General features: G+C 35.5%; 1 protein-coding gene across 1 annotated transcript; it reads left to right on the top strand.

Annotated features, from left to right (window-relative positions):
* Positions 1-4,904: 4,904 nt before the first annotated feature.
* LOC589413 (lipase member H-like) lies at positions 4,905-9,435 on the top strand. Its single transcript, XM_789054.3, has 4 exons — positions 4,905-5,008; positions 5,443-5,680; positions 7,011-7,147; positions 9,160-9,435. Exons 1-4 carry the CDS (start codon positions 4,961-4,963, stop codon positions 9,433-9,435), a joined length of 699 nt encoding a protein of 232 aa, XP_794147.1. The 5' UTR covers positions 4,905-4,960.
* The last annotated feature ends 8,102 nt before the right edge of the window (positions 9,436-17,537 follow it).

Genomic DNA, 17,537 nt, shown 5'->3' with positions numbered 1-17,537 from the left:
ACTTTTCAATTTAAAAATTAAAATCTGTTGTTGAAAATTTGTTATGAATTTGCAGCCATAGAATGAGCAGTACATCAGAATAAGGGGCAGGGTCAAAATGAAAATTAAAGTTGCAAAATGCAATGGCAAGCACTGGTATTGTTATGCTGCGCACTACACAGTACAGAATACCCACACTCTTCAAAGAAAGAAGAATGCACACCCGATCAAGAGCGGTGCATTTTGAAATTTCATTTTTGATCGAGCCCCTAATATTGATGTAATGCACATTCCATGACTGTTATTTCATAACAAATGGGATATCCTTTTAAAGAAGAATAAATACACTTTCTAATAATATTACACACAGCCGTGGCTATGCTATATCAAGAGAAATATAATGAATCAAACTTGACTTTCCAAATTTTGTGAGAAAAAATATAGTGATTATGTCTCATACTATAGAGATGAAAAGAGATCATTTCATGACATGTTAAGGACGACCCAGAATGCAAGGGTCCCCCCTTGCCATTTGGGCCGTCCTTCACATCTTATGGAATGATCTGCGATTACATAGTTTGGATAGACAGAGATCTACACTCCTATATAGAGATGAAAAGAGATCATTTCATGACATGTTAAGGACGACCCAGAATGCAAGGGTCCCCCTTGCCATTTGGGCCGTCCTTAAAGATGAAGTTGAGTTCTGGTCATGCGATTGCATTGTGAAAGAAATGGTGTGGAACCGACCAGAAAAGGTTGATCATCTAGCATATAAGAATTTGTGTGTATTGCATCTAACCCGAACTACTGCTCTGATGTAACTAATATTATTCCTGAAAATGCCCAGGTATTTTAATAACATATAGGAACTATGCATATATATACGTAGCTCTCTCTTTTTGTCTTTCTCTCTCTCTCTCTCTCTCTCTCTCCATTTACTGTTCTCTGTGTGTACATCTTACTATTTTACTTCAAAGGACTATTCAGTGCCTCCTTATCATGCTTAGGATATAAATGTTATCAATATTAATGCTATAATCATTATAATAAACTTATTATGTAATATAGTGTAGAGGTCTCGTGGTCTAATGGATAGACCGTGAATCACATGGTTTGTGGTCCGAGTCCCGTTGCGGCACTAATCTACTAGCTTTGGCAAGATATTAATTAGGTGATACGTACGTAGACGTATCACCTTTTGATTTCGTCAAGATTTTCTTTATTATTTTTATTATTCTGCCATGAATTTGTTCGCAGGATATCTCAAGAATGAATTAAGCCATAATCATGAAACTTGCCATGATGATAAATCTTAGTCTAACTTAGAACTGCGTGATTTTTCAAAGACTCAAGGTTATCGTGACGTCATCCAGGCGCCATTTTGTGAAAATCAACTTATGATCATATCGTCATAACGAAAAGTAATTTCTCATTCATATTTATCATGATTAAGATCAATATCCGTCCGGTCAATTTCAGGTCAATGAATGCGCGCAAAAATGCGCGTACGCCTAGATGTGCGCGTTTACGCGCGCTTAAATTTTTAAATTGCTCAAAATCGTCTTAAATTTTTTTTGCATACGTTTTAGGCCATTATAAGCATTTCATAAAAAATCGCGCAAAACACGCATTTTGGCGCGTTTTCGTTCGTCACGGCCGAACGAAAAATAATTACCCCTCAATTTTTTTTGACAGGATATTCCTCATATTTTTCTGAACAATTTGATACCATGTTCATCTCTTTATCACTATTAATAACGGAATGAGCGTCCGTTGAAGATAAATATCCGTGCGTGCTAGCTCATGTATTACATAGCATATAAGGGCAAAAACATGCCTATAAAAAGTACATCGGGATGAATAAGGACTGCCATTTCTTTTTTCATATTTAGATAGAGTATGAGTCGGAGATATATGATTTCATGTCTCATTTGGCCATTAAGTATATTTTTACATAATCATATTGACCTTAGAACTCAAAATACGAATTCGCATATTATGACGTCAACATATTTACGGAAAATGAGTGTATCTCTGCAAATATTGATCAATTTTCTTCTAAATTTTGTTGTGTTGTAGCTGAGACAATTCTTCACAAGATTATTACCAATATTTATTCATTTTGATGACGTCGTTAGATTTTTGCTTAATATGCGTGTTATGCCTATGGGAGGTGATTGATACTACATTCCAGTCTAGACTTGTTCATTATGTTGCGTATGTAGTACGTCGAAATATCAGTTCAATGAGTAGTAGGCTCTGCAATCAGGCGAAAATTTGAGCTTGTTTAGTAAATTAATAGTTTAATCATATAACAATTCTCTATCGAATACCTGAAGGGGGCGCTATACCACTTTTAATCATAGTCATCGTCATTTAAAACCAACAAATTATGCATTTAATATATTTGCTTAAATTCGTTTGTTATCTGTTTAAAATTATATACACATAAAATATTGTATCAAACCATATTATGTTCATGAAAATGTATGATTAAAAAAAGGAAAAAGATGCAGAAACCAATAAATGAAATAAAATAAAATAAAATCAAATCAAATATCGTCATTATCAATTTAATGAATATTATCATTAGGTCATCATCGGCACACTTTCATGATACAAAAATAGCTACGTATCACCTAATTCGTCAAAGTGACGAATTAAAGTCTAGTTTATTTATTATTATTCTTCCTCGAATTTGTTCGCAGGATATCTCAAGACTGAACGAAGCCATTGTTATGAATCTTTCAATGATGATAGATCTTAGTCTAACTTAGAACTGCGTGACTTTTCAAAGACTCAAAGTCATCGTGACGTCATCCAGGCGCCATTTTGTGAAAATCAACTAATGATCATATCTTTATAACGAATAATAATTTTTCATTCATATTTATCATGATTAAGATCAATATCCGTCCGGTCAAGTTGAGGTCAATAAACGTGCGTAAATGCGCGCGTGCGCGCTCGTCCGCGCGTTTACGCGCGCACAAAAATAAAAAATGCTCTAAATCATCCTAAATTTTTTTTGCATACGTTTCAGGCCATATGGAGCATTTGATAAAAAAATTACGCACACGCGCATGCGCGCGCGTTTTCGCGCGTACTGGCATTTTGCAACATAGAATCGCCGATTTTTTCTGTCATCATATTTGGTACATTTTTCCAAGCATTTTGATAATTTGTTCACCTTTTATTAACGCAATGAGCGTCCGTCAAAGTTGACAGCACGCGCGGATTTGCGTTATCTTTATCCACAATACATGGGCAAAAACATGCCTATATAAAATTCATTGTAACTCTTTAGAATAGATAGAAACTCCTAATATTTTGTCATATTTGGATAGATTATGAGTCGGAGATATGATTTCATGTCTCATTTGATCCTCAATTAACTCATGACGTCATCATAATGGCCTCCAAACTCAAAATTTTAATTTGCATATTATGACGTCAGCATATTTTTGGAAAATTGATTGTATCTCTGTAAATATGGATCAATTTTCTTTTTAATTTTGATATGTTCTAGCTGAGACAATTTTCTACAAATGTAATGTTCACAATTTTTATTTTTGACAAAAGTATCATGGTGTATTTTTGCGATTAAAGGAGGCATGTCAATTTTTCGCATTTTGCGTGTATTCTCTATGGGACATGACTTTTTCTCAAAACTGGATTCTACACTCCTGTCTTTCGCGAGAAAAATCTCCGTTGTTTTAGCTTCGTTTTCGCTGAGCTTCGGATATGTTGTAGCTGAAAAAATGAGCTATCACAAGTGTGCCCTTTATTTTTCGATTAGATGCCGGGATCATGCTCATATTTCACTTGCAAAGTAGGATTTCTGAATTCCATTTCCTGTTTACGTGTAATCGCTATGGGAGATGTTTTGGTATATCTGTAACGCACTTGACTTCCAACCTCGAGATCCCTGGTTCGAGTCCGGGTGTCTCCAACACTTTTTTTTTCACTTTTTTTTCCTTTTGACCTTCACTGTACCATCTCCTTTGATTATTTAAACACGTAGATTCGCAAATAATGTCATAAATAACCCTTTTTACTTTATTATTACCCTATTTTCACTTAATCCATTACTTTTTGCGTGTAATCCCTATGGGAGATGACTTTTTCTCAAATCTGGAGTCTACATTCCTGTCTTTTGCGAGCAATATCGCCGTTATTTCGGCTTGGATTTTGTTGATTTTTGAGTATGTTGTAGCTGAGACTATATGCTATCTAAATCAACCCTCATTTTTTTAATAAGATGTCATGATCGCGCTCATGATCATGATCATGATCATCATGATCATCATTATCATAATGATGATAATCATTTATCAATTACATTTTCATTTCTTTAAATAAGATAAAAATCGTCAAAAGGTGTTCTTCATGATGTAAATTAGAGTCAAATGTGTAACTGGTTACTGCACAGGGTCAAAGGTCATATATTGTTTCAATCTATCTTCCCTAGATCCATGATGATCAAGGAGACACAATTTAATCTTGACATATGAATAGATCATAATGGGAGAAGCATATAAATGGGAGAAGCATTTTACAAAATAATATATCGTGTAATGCATTATTCGTTAAGTCAACCATTATCATACGTATCACCTAATTCGTCTAAGTGACGAATTAAAGTCTAGTTTACATTTGCCACTCTCCACCCAGGTCTTGTAAATGGGTACCCGGTAGGAAGAAATTTCTTGAATGCTTGAGTGCCTTATCATAGTAGCTCGGCCATAAAAGCTGGATTATTATTATTATTATTTTGTATTACTATCATTATTAATATCATTTTGTGATATCTTGTATTATTTCATTATAATTATTATTATTATTATTATTATTATTATTATTTTTATTATATTATAATTGCATGCAGATGCTAGACTGGACCAACACGGACAGTGTCATAAGTTCGGGTTTTAACCCCTCCTGGCCGACCCATTTCTTGATTCATGGATGGACAGACACGATGGCAAAACCACTATGGATGAACTTGAGGAAAGCGTTGGTAGACAGGGTAATCTTGTTTGCATTCTACTATATATATATTTATACATTGAAAATGCTAAGAGGAACAATTAATGTCCAACGTAATGTAGATTGCAGATAATAGTAAATATATCAATTCACATTTGAACACACAAGGGAGTGTCTTGGTCGAGTGGTTTAAGGCGCTTGTCTGGAGATGCGAAGGTCGAGGGTTCGAATCCCGACACGGCACTAATATCCTTTGGCAAGATATTAACCTGCACTTGCTACTCTCCACCCAGGTGTTGAATGGGTACCCAATAGGATGCGACCGTCATTGTTGTCAAACAATTTGACGACTAAAGCAGATAAACTGAGTTGAATTATTTTAAACTTCTACGAAAAACGATTGCATATTGTAAGCCCTCAAGTCCATATTTTTGATGATACGAAATACAAGAATTGTTATGATTGTGTCTTTAGGATGAGCCAAGGAATGTCATCTGCGTGGACTGGAGCCCCGGCGCGTCCAGTAAGTGGTATCCGAACCCACGTGACAATACCCGTGTGGTAGGAAGGATCATTGGTAAGATGATCGAGCAGCTGGTCGACAATAAGGGCGCCTGGTTTGAGGACATGCATATCATCGGCCACAGTCTGGGAGCTCACATAGCTGGTTACGCCGGAGAGGCACTCGGTGGTAGAGTCGGACGTGTCACAGGTAAGAAAGACGAAAGATATGACGCGGTAAACAAAATAGTTCGTGTTTAGTTTTAACGTGTGAATGAATATTAACATCTCACAACATAGGTCTTACGAGTATTCACTGAGCCCTGGCCTATAAGATACAAAATTGTGAAGCGTTTTGCAGTTAGCGATTCATTGTTAAAAAAGAAAATCGCCGCGGTTTAAAGCGTCGTATCTGAAAAAAAAACGTTGTTCTTTGTCATGGTTTTCATAGTTACGCCATCGAGACCGCCACTAAACGGAACCAAATATTACATTATAGAGCTGTAGTGGTCGAGCGGATAAGACGGTGGACTGAGAAGCACACGGTGTGGTGTTCGAATCCTTGTCACAGCACTATAAATCCTGTGGCAAAACATTAATTTTCATTTGCCACACTCCACCCAGGTGAGGCAAATGGGTACATGGCAGGAGTAATTCCTTGAAATGCTAGAGTGCCATAATGACAGCCATCCTAACGACAAGCTAATGATTGTGGAGTGCTAGGGGTGACGACTTTGGCAGACATGTGCGCTATACAGGAACTTACAATTATCATATAAGTTTGATTTACCCAGGGTAGCCACTTCAGTTATAAAACTGCTCTTCCAGCGGGCCCTGCATAACATAATATGTTATTACCCTTCTCCAATCTAATATGCTAAGCGCCTAGCTAGAAGGCAGAAGGTCCCATTGTTATAAGTGTTTGGTATGACTCGGTCGGGGTTCGAACCCACGAACTCCCGTTCATGAGACGGGCGCTCTATTCACTGAGCCACCATTATCATTATTAATATTTCTATTATTATTATTACCATTAATGGAAAATAATCGATCGGTTTGGTGACGGTTGGGCGGTGTGAGTGAGGTAAGAACGGGTCAAAAGATGATTCATTCGAATGTTTGTGAGGATTATTTGAGACATTCTTTCCAAGTTTTTGAATTGGTCTGAAGTTACTATTCAGTTGTTTTGGAAATGTTGATATCGGTTCCTTTCATGAATTTGTGATCATCATTAAAATTAAAAACTAATCTCAGCTGTAACAGGCATACGTAACTGAATCTTTGTAAATACTTACAGATAGAGAGAGAGAGAGAGACACACACACTCTGCAAGGCGGATTTTGTGTGTGTGTGGAGTTTCTTTTTAAATTTCATCCGACGTGGAATATATATTCCCTACAAAGAGAGAGAGAGAGAGAGAGAGAGAGAGAGAGAGAGAGAGAGAGAGCTGGAGTGGGAGAATAACATAAAGGCGCTATATAAATACCAATATATATATGTATGTATAAAGCACGTTGTCCATTTTGTTGTATTTGTTTCAGGACTAGACCCTGCTGGCCCATTGTTCGGTGGTACCGACAATCAATGCAAGCTAGATCGGTCAGACGCCATGTTTGTAGATGTCATACATACTGATGGAGACATGCTACTTTTTGGTGGTGCAGGATTAATGGAGGAGGTATTTTATAATAATAATAATAATAATAATATTACTAATAATGTTTATAACTATAATAGTAATGAAAATAACAATAATATACAAAAATAATGACAATGCCGATAAAAATATTCATAATAATACACTTTGATAAAATTCCTGGCAACTGGGATATTCACATTTTTAAAAATATAGGAATAACGAACCATACTATAAAGTAATATCTGCAGGTACATATAAATTTCCATGCATAAATACCAATGTTACAGATAGAGGCATTAGCAAATTGATTTGTAATAATTAGAAAACAAGCTAGACAATTTCAACAACAACAACAACGAGATTTCCCACAAATGGCCCACCTTACCCTAATAACAATTATGATACTGATGATGATGGCAATAGTAATAATAATGATAATAACTATCATACAAACATGATTATTATTATTATTATTATTATTATTATTATTATTATTATTCGTAGTAGTAGTAGGCCCAGTAGTAGTAGTAGTAGGGTAAAAGTAGCAGTATGTATGTTCGGAGGCGAATAGGGGGGGGGGGGGGGGGGGCGGGGGGCATATTTAGTTTGGCGGCCCTCTTTGGAATCATCAGTAGGGCGGTGAGAGATGGAGTGAGTTACATTTGTAAACCATTTTCTCTCTCTTTTCCTCTCTTGTCAATTAATATGAAAAAACAAAAATACACTTTTGAAAATAAAAGAACCACATGATTGCGAAGACTTTAACAAAATCACCCTTAGGCAAGTTGAATAGTCTAATGTGGTTCCTTATTTAGATATAATAATAATAATAATATTTTAAAGTCAGCTCCATATTTTATTAAGTTCAACCGAAAATGGAAATTCTTTTTGCCCAATTGATCGTGAGCCCGGCAGCCACTGAGCAGCGCCAGATCGAAGTTGCTTTATCCCTTATTGTTGAACGCCAAACAAGGAAGCAGCAACTCCCGTCTTTTAACGTCTTTTGGTATGACGCGGCCGGGGTACGAACCCACGACCTCCCGGTTGTGAGGCGAACGCTCTACTGACTTAAAAATGATAGGAATATCACAAGGATATGTTATGCAATCCGAGCACGATTAATATCTGTTGGTAATACAGTAGGGAATTGAAATTTCCTTGAAGTCGTTACGATCAAGTTTAATATTCGTTTTTTAGCAGAGGTTTTATGACTTGGGGATGACTGGAGACGGCCGGTGGGATTACTGAAACTATGTTCCTCGGGAGATATATGCGATTCCATGGGACAATCTCGGATTTTTTTTTAAAGACTGAAACAAGTGCGGTAAAGAAACAAAGATAACTAAACATGATAAAGGATGGCACTTCTAGAAAGACACAATATTTCAATGCTGCAGATTACAAATGGATTTCACAGTGTCATCCAGTTAAGGGCAGTTGGCATAATCTTTGTAGTCACTTTGCAAGGGCGGATCCTGGGACGATAATACTTGCAGAGTCATTAGGAAGAACAGCATTGTTGTCACGAGGTTACCCGGGCTAAACAAAATTATTTCTTCTATTTCATTATTTTTTTTGTTATTATTATTTATATTATTATTATTATTATTAGTTGTAGTAGTAATATCATCATCATTATTATTATCATCATTATAATCATTCTCATTGTTATCTTTATCATTATTATTACTATTATCATTCTTGTATGATTATTATCACCATTGTTATAATCATTTTTTATCGTTATTATTATCATTATCATCGTTATCATTATATACATATCATCATTAATATTATAATTGTTATCATTATTATTACTGAATACTAATAGCATATCGTGAATGGGCTTCATAAATATGATGATTGATAGTGATTGCTAGCAAAGCACGTATATCTTTTACAAAACAACTATGATATAGCAAGGTCTCACAACTGAATAAGTTCACAATTTACTATTTAAGGTAATTCTTGAAATTCGCCTCTTAGTCAATACAATTGCGTAAATGTTGTCTCTTTTAACGCATATTTGACTCACTTCCCCACAATTGCAGTGCGGCGACCACGACTGGTACCCGTTCGGGGGCAAGGACCAACCCGGATGTCCGTTTTTTGATGCCGGATGCGACCACATGATGGCTGTAGAGTACTTCACAGAAAGCGTCTTAAACATAAAATTTCCTGCGACCAAGTGGGCCTTAACCGTGAAAAATTTGTTCAAATACCCGTGGGACTGCGCAGTTGAAGGAGATTGCCCAGAGATGGGTTTCAACGATCATGATGATCCGAAATACTGGGGAGGAGACTTCCAGATGGAAACGTCCCTCTAGAATACATACAAGCAACTGCAAGGTTAAAGCCATTATTCGGAATGGAACCTTGCAGGTCCACATATAGGAATTCCCGTTAGTGGCCTTTTAGAAATTGTTACATTTTTGAGTATCAAATAGATTAGGGTATCTGGTTATACCATTTAATTATCTTTTGTTTTGTCGTCTAATTTTGTAATTAACCTAGAGTTGGAAACGGAAGATGAATCTTAAAAAACTTCTTTGACATTTGGCAAACAAAATCCAAAAACTTACCTTTCCAGAATTAATTACGTTTAACGAATGATCACTGCCATTCCTTGATTTGATATTGTAGACTGATTTCTACACTGGGTTCGTAAGACCGCTTTGGTTTTAAGAACCCTCCAACTCTCAACGCACATCCTGAATAGATACAAAGTGAATTCCTTAACCATTTTCAATTGAATTATTTTTAAATAATTTACACAATAAGTTGAGATAAAGCCTAAAATCGAATGTTTATATGAAATAAAAAGCCTGATCAATTTCACCTGCCTTATTCAATTGTGTTGTGTTGTGTTGTTTGTAACACTATTTACTATTTTGTCTTCGTATTTTTAATGTGCAGTGGGGGTATCATAAATGAAGTAACAGAGATAAGGAGATGAAAATAAATTTGAAAGTAGAATAGAATAGAATAGAATTTATTGACTCATTCGACCCCCTTCTGGGGTATGAGAGTACAACACATGTACATGTCATGATAATGATACATAATAAAGAATACAAACATAGCTTAATAATACAAAGAATACAGAATACAACAAAACAACATTATAAAAGTATAACGATAAATAGGAATAATCTAAACCTAGCCTATGCTAAACATAAATACAATATTATACAATATGGCAAGCATACATGAAAAGTGGAAAATACCACATGAACAATCTAAATACAAACACAAAGAAAAAGAAAGATAAAAACAAAAAATAATTTTACAAATTTTTTTTTGTTTAAATACATTATTGTCTTAACTAAAAAAGAAATTATAAGTTTCATTTTTGTACATGTAAGTGAGTTGTGATTGGATTGTTAAGATATATGCAGACTAACAAAATACGCCATAATCGTCCATTGGATAAACAAAAACATAATGGAATATAATGTAATAAGACAAACAAAACAAAAAGTATACTAACCAAAAAAAAAAAAAAAAAAAAAAAAAAAAAAAAAAAATGAACAAAAGAACAAACAAACCATCAAAACTATACTTGACCTAAAGAAAGACTGTACTACAGATCAAGAATTGTTGGTTGCTTAATTAACCTACCACTTCGGGTTGTAACATTTCTTTTTATGGGCGACATATGATTGGATTGTTCAGATTTACATGTATATAGACGAGCAAAATATGACATTATTATCCTTAAGAAGAATACTAATTTCTTCAGCTGTCCTATACCGGAACATGAAAATAAATTCAACATGTGTGATGTGCAAGGGCGTTTAACTATTACTTTGCGACCTAAATATAACTCTCTTTCCTTTCTGAAAAAAGGGCATACAAAAACATAATGGAATTCATCACCAGACTCATGCATATCACAACATGGGCATTCAATACTAATTTCATTAACAGCTTCTTTGAATCTGTTATTATTAATTGGTAAACGGTGTGACCTACATCTAAAACGGCTCAGTGTTATTCTATCTTTTTTACTCAGCAAAACTAAATACCTTTCAAGGAGACAATCCTCTTTAAAGATCCTATAATTTAGGCACACACTGTTTGTCCAAATTGTTGCCATCACATCTTGTTTTGAAATATCGTTTAATCTCAACTTCAGAGTGCTCAGTATCCAACTATTGCTAAATCCTTCCCCTTGCTTTAGCCAAACAATACCAAGACCAGCATGGTTCAATATTTTTTCAATACAAGATAACCACTTGAAAGAAGTAGACATATCTACATTCTGACTAATTAACCTTTGCAAAAAATAAAATTTGACTGAATATTTAGAGGGAGAACCTTTTACTATTCTTAACCAGAAACTAACCATTCGATGTTTGATACTGTTAGCTAGCCATGCCCTCCCAGTTTCTCCATATATCATACAATCTGGTGTAAATTTATTTACACATAACGCTGACCTGAGAAATTTTCTATGGAATATTTCAATTTGACTCAGATCTTCATATCCCCACACTTCGCATCCATAAATGAGTATTGGTAATACAAGTTGGTCAAACAATTCACATTGAATATCCAGTGGCAGTTTGAGTCTTTGAACCTTTAATGACATAGAGAAGAGGGCTTTCCTGGCCTGTGATACCTGTTTTGAAATAGCCTTTTTAAAACTTCCATTATAATTAACCTGAACCCCAAGATATACAAAATCATCCACAACATCAATTTCATCTTCTCCAAATCTGAAAACTGGAAATTTACGTACTTTGCCTCTTGAAAATATAAGTACTTTAGTTTTCATAGCATTAACACTTAACTTCCAAATTTTACAATATTGAGACAAGGCATTCAAAGCCACTTGCAATTCCTCTGCTGTGTCAGCCAATATTAGGGTGTCATCTGCGTACAACAATGTGTATAATTGTAAGAAAAGATCTTTGTTTACTTCTTTATCTAAAATGTCAGCACATACATTTTCAACTAAAAATTTGAGACCTTTAAAGTGTTTACTGAGAAAATCCTCGAAATCATTAAGATATATTGCAAAGAGCAGTGGTGATAAGTTTTCACCCTGCCTAACACCAACATCGCATTGAAAAGCCTCAGACATTTGACCATCTACTATCACGCACGATTTTGCTTGAGAATACATATTCTTAATAACTGTGAACACCTTACCATCCACCCCTGACCTCAATAATTTGTGCCAAAGTGAAACCCTATCAACCATATCAAAAGCTTTTCTATAGTCTATAAAAGCGCAGTAAATTCTCTTCCGTTTAGACAAGTAAATGTCAAGCAGGGATTTCAAAACAAAAATATGGTCTGTTGTAGAATAGCCAGCACGAAAGCCAGCCTGTTCTTCTCCAAGCTTGCATTCATTTTCGAAATAAATTGTTATCCTATAATTCAAGATGGAAGTAAACAATTTTCCCAAACAGCTTAAAAGTGTTATCCCACGATAGTTATCTGGATCTGTATCCTTTCCTCTATTTTTGAAAATAGGGACTATACTACCTAGACACCAGTCTTTTGGTACTAGACCACTCTCCAGTATTACATTAAAAAAAGCAGTAATACAACCAATTACAGCTGCTGAACAATTTTTCAAAAACTCATTTCTAACCAAATCTACACCACATGCCTTATTATTCTTTAGTTTCCGGATAATCTTTATAACTTCATCAACCGAGATAGGGGCATTCAGCTCATCATTGCCCATTGACTGGTCAAAATCCACATAATGTGTTTCAGATGCTGCACATTGCACATTATTCAAACTACTAAAATGATGCACAAAATCATCTAAAGAGACCTTGGCTGGACAAGAGCTACGCTTCGGTCCATCCAAAATTTTCCAATACTCTTGAGGACTATCCTTCTTAAGTATATGAAGATTGTTGTGTAAGAGCCTAGTGTACGCTTTTTCCTTTCTACGTAGCAATTTCCTATAATCTTTTGCAACAGCATTAATTTCAGCCATTTTTTGTTCTTTATCACGCAAAGTTAGACCTTTGAACTGTCGTTTAATTCTATTTTTTAGATTAAAATATCTTGATCTGGCATGCTGACACTCTGTGTCAAACCATGGTTTCTTCTCCACGATAAGTTTCCTAGAATGAATTTTCTTACAGACTTTATCCTCACATATACCGACTTCCTTTGCCGTCTTCAAAAATGAATTTGCCAATACAGTACTAAAATTATCCATATTACCTTGTGTCGATGACTTCTCAACCATTTCCAATGCATTCATCAGTACTGGAATACTTTGATCAAGTTTCAACTTAAATTCAGATGCCTTCTCTTTAGAACACTTAAATGAAGTGTATTTCACTTTTTCGGGAGCATCAACCCTATTTTCAATTTTTCTCAATTCAACATCTTCATTTATAGGAATCAGTTTATTTGAAAACATCAGATTCAATGGACAATGTACATCTGAAACACACTTATCAAAAATGTCAACCTCAAAATGAGTAATATATTGAAATAAACTAACAGATGCAATGACATAATCAACCACACTTTTCCCTCCATTTTTATTGTAACATGTAAAGCTACCAACACCCTTATCACTACCAAATCTCCCATTCACTCTCTTCAAGTCAAAACTCTGACAAATGCCAATCAGCTGTCTACCATTATTATTAATAGAATAATCCATATTATGCCTCCTAGTATCATATCCATCATCAGTAAGCGAGCTCTTAAAATCAACATTATCATTTGAAGAACAATAACCTGAAAATTCAGAAATAACATTATCAATTACCATAAAGTCGTCAAGTAACCCAGTCCTTGAATTAAAGTCCCCTACTAGGCTGAAGGGCACATTATATGTGCTTTTCAAATATAATAGGTCCTGATAAAGGTGATCAAAAACATCATTACTATGATAAACTGACCCTTCACAAGGCAAATAAACTGCTCCTAATATAAACTCAAAGCCTAAACAAAATGAATTAAAATGAATCCACATAATAGATTCTGAGGTAGTGCCCAATATTCTAGAGGTATGATATGAAATATTTTTTTGAATGAGAATACAAATGCCATGAATACCACCATGTCTTCCCACGCCATTCTTTTCCAAAATATAACTTTGATAATTGTTGAAGTAAGAATGAGAAAAATCAGGCCTTTCAGTTTTAGTTTCAAGAAGACAAATTACTGAATAGTCTCTCAACATTAAATCAATGACTCCTGCTTCTAATTTGCTGTGAATCCCATTGACATTAATGCTGCATATGGTCAAGGTCTTGTCTAGAAGAGGGCCGGAAATGTCCTAGAAGTCCAAAAACAGCCGAGAATTCTTCAGTTGATCCTCGCTCCAGCCTAGCAACCGAAAGAGGTCATCTGGGGAACTGATTGAAAGTGCATGCGAGAATCGTGTTGTGTGCAGAAAAGATAAAGGTATTAAAATAACTTCAATAAAGGCCACTGAAACAAACAAATTGTAAATATAATAAAAGGGATAAAATAGAGGGAGAGAGGGAAAGAGGGAAAGGGTGTGTGTATGTGCGTGTGTGAGTAGGTGTGCGTGCGTGTGTCTGTGTGTATGTGAGCGAGAAAGAATATATATATATACATACATACGTGTGTTTGTATGCATATACGTATGTACGTATATATATATATATATATATATATATATACATTTGCATACATCTAGAATTTGTGGCAGAGATATTATTCGTAATAACCTTGCAAAAGTTACCAAATAGGAGGACAGCAATTATCTAAAATATACATGTATAGTTCAGTATCTCCTTCCCCCTTAAACCGGAAAACGAAAAATTTCCTACATATTTTCAATTGTTCTCAGCCCTCATCTTTTATCCAGGCGCTTGTTTAGCCCCCTACACATCCGTTTTCGTGCTGATACCTGTTTATCTCCCGATTTAAGGTCAAATAGAAATTTTGCCGTAATTTTAAGGATCTGTTAGTCATAAGGATATTTCCTAGAGTCTCCCCCTCAATCAAAGACGTTCGTCGTACTTCATACTTAAATAAAAGGCATAACAAATTTCTTTTTTAAAAGTATATCAAGTATATCCTGCTCTTCAATGTGATCGATTTGAGTTGATGATAATAAAACCCACCATACTGCTTAACGCGAATGAAACATACTTTCTTTCCGAAATCCATTTCTCTTGCTCCATTTAAAATACACTCTGTTAAGTGCCCCCTTTCATTTCAATCAACGTTATGTTAAGTATTGGCTAATGGATCCCCCCCTATGCTTAATATAGAAACCATCCGGTTTTCGTATGGTCAATAGATCAAAAGCAACAGAGAAGCGGTAAAAACCAGGCCCCCTTTTATTTTAATGGAGATACATGTATATGGTTGTAAAAGGCTAGTTTGGAGGCACAAACCCTGGTCAGTCGTAAAAGAGAGTCACTATTAGGGCGCGTTCATGCTTGATTTTGACGGCCAGAATCAGGCATCTGTTACGCGTTTAGTTTAAAACACGGTTGCGTCTTAGCTCACTTTTGTAGAATCACCGAAAAACGGCGATCACGATCGCCGATCGTAAACTCACAAAAAGATGCGTTTACAATTTGTAAACGCGTTTAAATGGGGTCAACGCACTGACCTCTAGTGGGTCTACGTAGCATGCACAGTGAAGGTTTGCGAATCCAGCTGGAAGACCAATTAAGGCCACACACTGAGAATTGCCTGGGGGAGCCAGAGAAGTAAGCATGAACACTACATCGTGGAACTGCGATCACGATGAGCGTTTACGATGAGCGTTTCAGATCGCTCATTCTGCCTTCAAAATTTAAGCATGAACGCAGCCTAAGACTACCATAGGCCATGAACTATAGCTGCTCCTGACACAATCAGTAGGTAGCTGGGCTAGGCTTCTCTCAAGGCACAAGGATTTTTTGATAAAGTGTCAAATTAGGGTCTGTGCTTGCAGACTAGCAAAAAGCTAAGAGCCTATATCCAAAGTAGTTACCGAATAGGCCATTTTCGTAATGCAACCAAATGTAATGCATCAATATTTGTGAAGTGCCTTAATACAAGTTATTTCATTCATCTGATAAGAATAATAGTATTTCAATAGTCAGAATGCAAACTACATATATTAAGTGTTGCTGGGTAGGTCAAGCCATAATGTTTGTCCAACCTGGCAACAACACTAATGTATGCAGCTCGGATTCTATCTATTGAAATACTATTATTCTTTTCAGGTGAATGAAATTATGTATTGAGGCACTTCACAAAGACTGATGCATTAAATTTGATTACATTACGAAAATGGCATATTGGCTTCATCCGATTAGACCATGCACATCGTAGTCATTCACAATATCTTGTAGCCTGAAGAACGCCCAATGTTGATCTATGAAATGCAAGAGTTCTTTTTTTCTTCTCCAAACGCATTCCCTAGCATTCCCCTGGTTACCTGTTAAAGATAAACTTGAGTTCTGGTAATGCGATTGCATGGTGAAAGAAAAGGTGTGGAATGGATCAGAAAAGTTGATCATATAGCATGTAAGTAATGGTGTGTAATGCAAGGTTCTGGAGTCATGAAAATAATCATAAATATGGCAGAGTCTTGGTAAAGTAACAATCACTTACACAGAAATATGTATATGGGACAACACACATGGTGTCGGGGCTAGTACTACCCTGATTTCCTTATCTTTCTATGCTCATTACTCAGCCAGTATACATTTTATTCCAAAATTGTTTGGCACATGACATTTATTTGTAATCTCGAACATTCAGTGTAAGTTTCGATAGATTCTGTGAGAATTTATTTTCTTTTTTTACCAGAACTCAAGTTTATCTTTAAACTGTATCAACATGAGCACACTAATCAAGAGCCCGTCAATAAACTTCATTTTACAAATCTTATACAAGTGGATAATTCTCTACTTTTTAAACAAAGAAATACGAGTTGTGTAAATATAAATGACATCCGCTTTATCCAAGTAGGCATTCTTTCCGCGGTTCATGTGTTTTTTTGTGCGAGCTGCATGACGAGCACATCAAACACAGACAGACTAAAGTAAACAGATGTACATGTAATATGTATCGCATACAGTGAAATACACTTCTTTGAGGAAGTTCACGAGTTGTAATGCCAGTAAATGCATACATAGTAATCACTGGTGTTTCATCGTAGCAATACAGTAGATCGTCATAATACAGGTATGACAATCTGGGTAATGATATGTGCTCTCTTACCATTGATATGCGGAACTCACATGAATTTAGTTTTAACAATGGTAAAGACTTTGCTCGAGAGGGGAAATAAAGCACTTTAGCACCTTCCAATCAATCGCGTTTGTAAAAAGGAGTCGAAAGAGGATATCAAAGAAAAAGGATGGAGTTTATGAAAACAGACATCTGTTCACTAACTGGTACAGTGAATAGTGACTTTTAGATTGAGTGGACGAGAACGGCGTGAACGTCCACTGATCATGATTGT

The sequence above is a fragment of the Strongylocentrotus purpuratus genome, unplaced genomic scaffold, assembly GCF_000002235.5.
Source record: "Strongylocentrotus purpuratus isolate Spur 01 unplaced genomic scaffold, Spur_5.0 spur5_scaffold_13, whole genome shotgun sequence".
Lineage (NCBI taxonomy): Eukaryota > Metazoa > Echinodermata > Echinoidea > Camarodonta > Strongylocentrotidae > Strongylocentrotus > Strongylocentrotus purpuratus.
The sequence above is the reverse complement of the archived record's forward strand: the minus strand, read 5'-3'. Positions and strand labels throughout refer to the sequence as shown.

What these genes read in the sequence shown, in the direction of transcription:
- LOC589413 (XM_789054.3), top strand. Translation starts at nt 4,961, where the DNA reads ATGGCAAAACCACTATGGATGAACTTGAGGAAAGCGTTGGTAGACAGG. An exon ending in TAGAGTCGGACGTGTCACAG is followed by an intron (nt 5,681 to 7,010) that starts GTAAGAAAGACG and finishes TATTTGTTTCAG; the next exon opens with GACTAGACCCTGCTGGCCCA. An exon ending in GTGCAGGATTAATGGAGGAG is followed by an intron (nt 7,148 to 9,159) that starts GTATTTTATAAT and finishes CCACAATTGCAG; the next exon opens with TGCGGCGACCACGACTGGTA.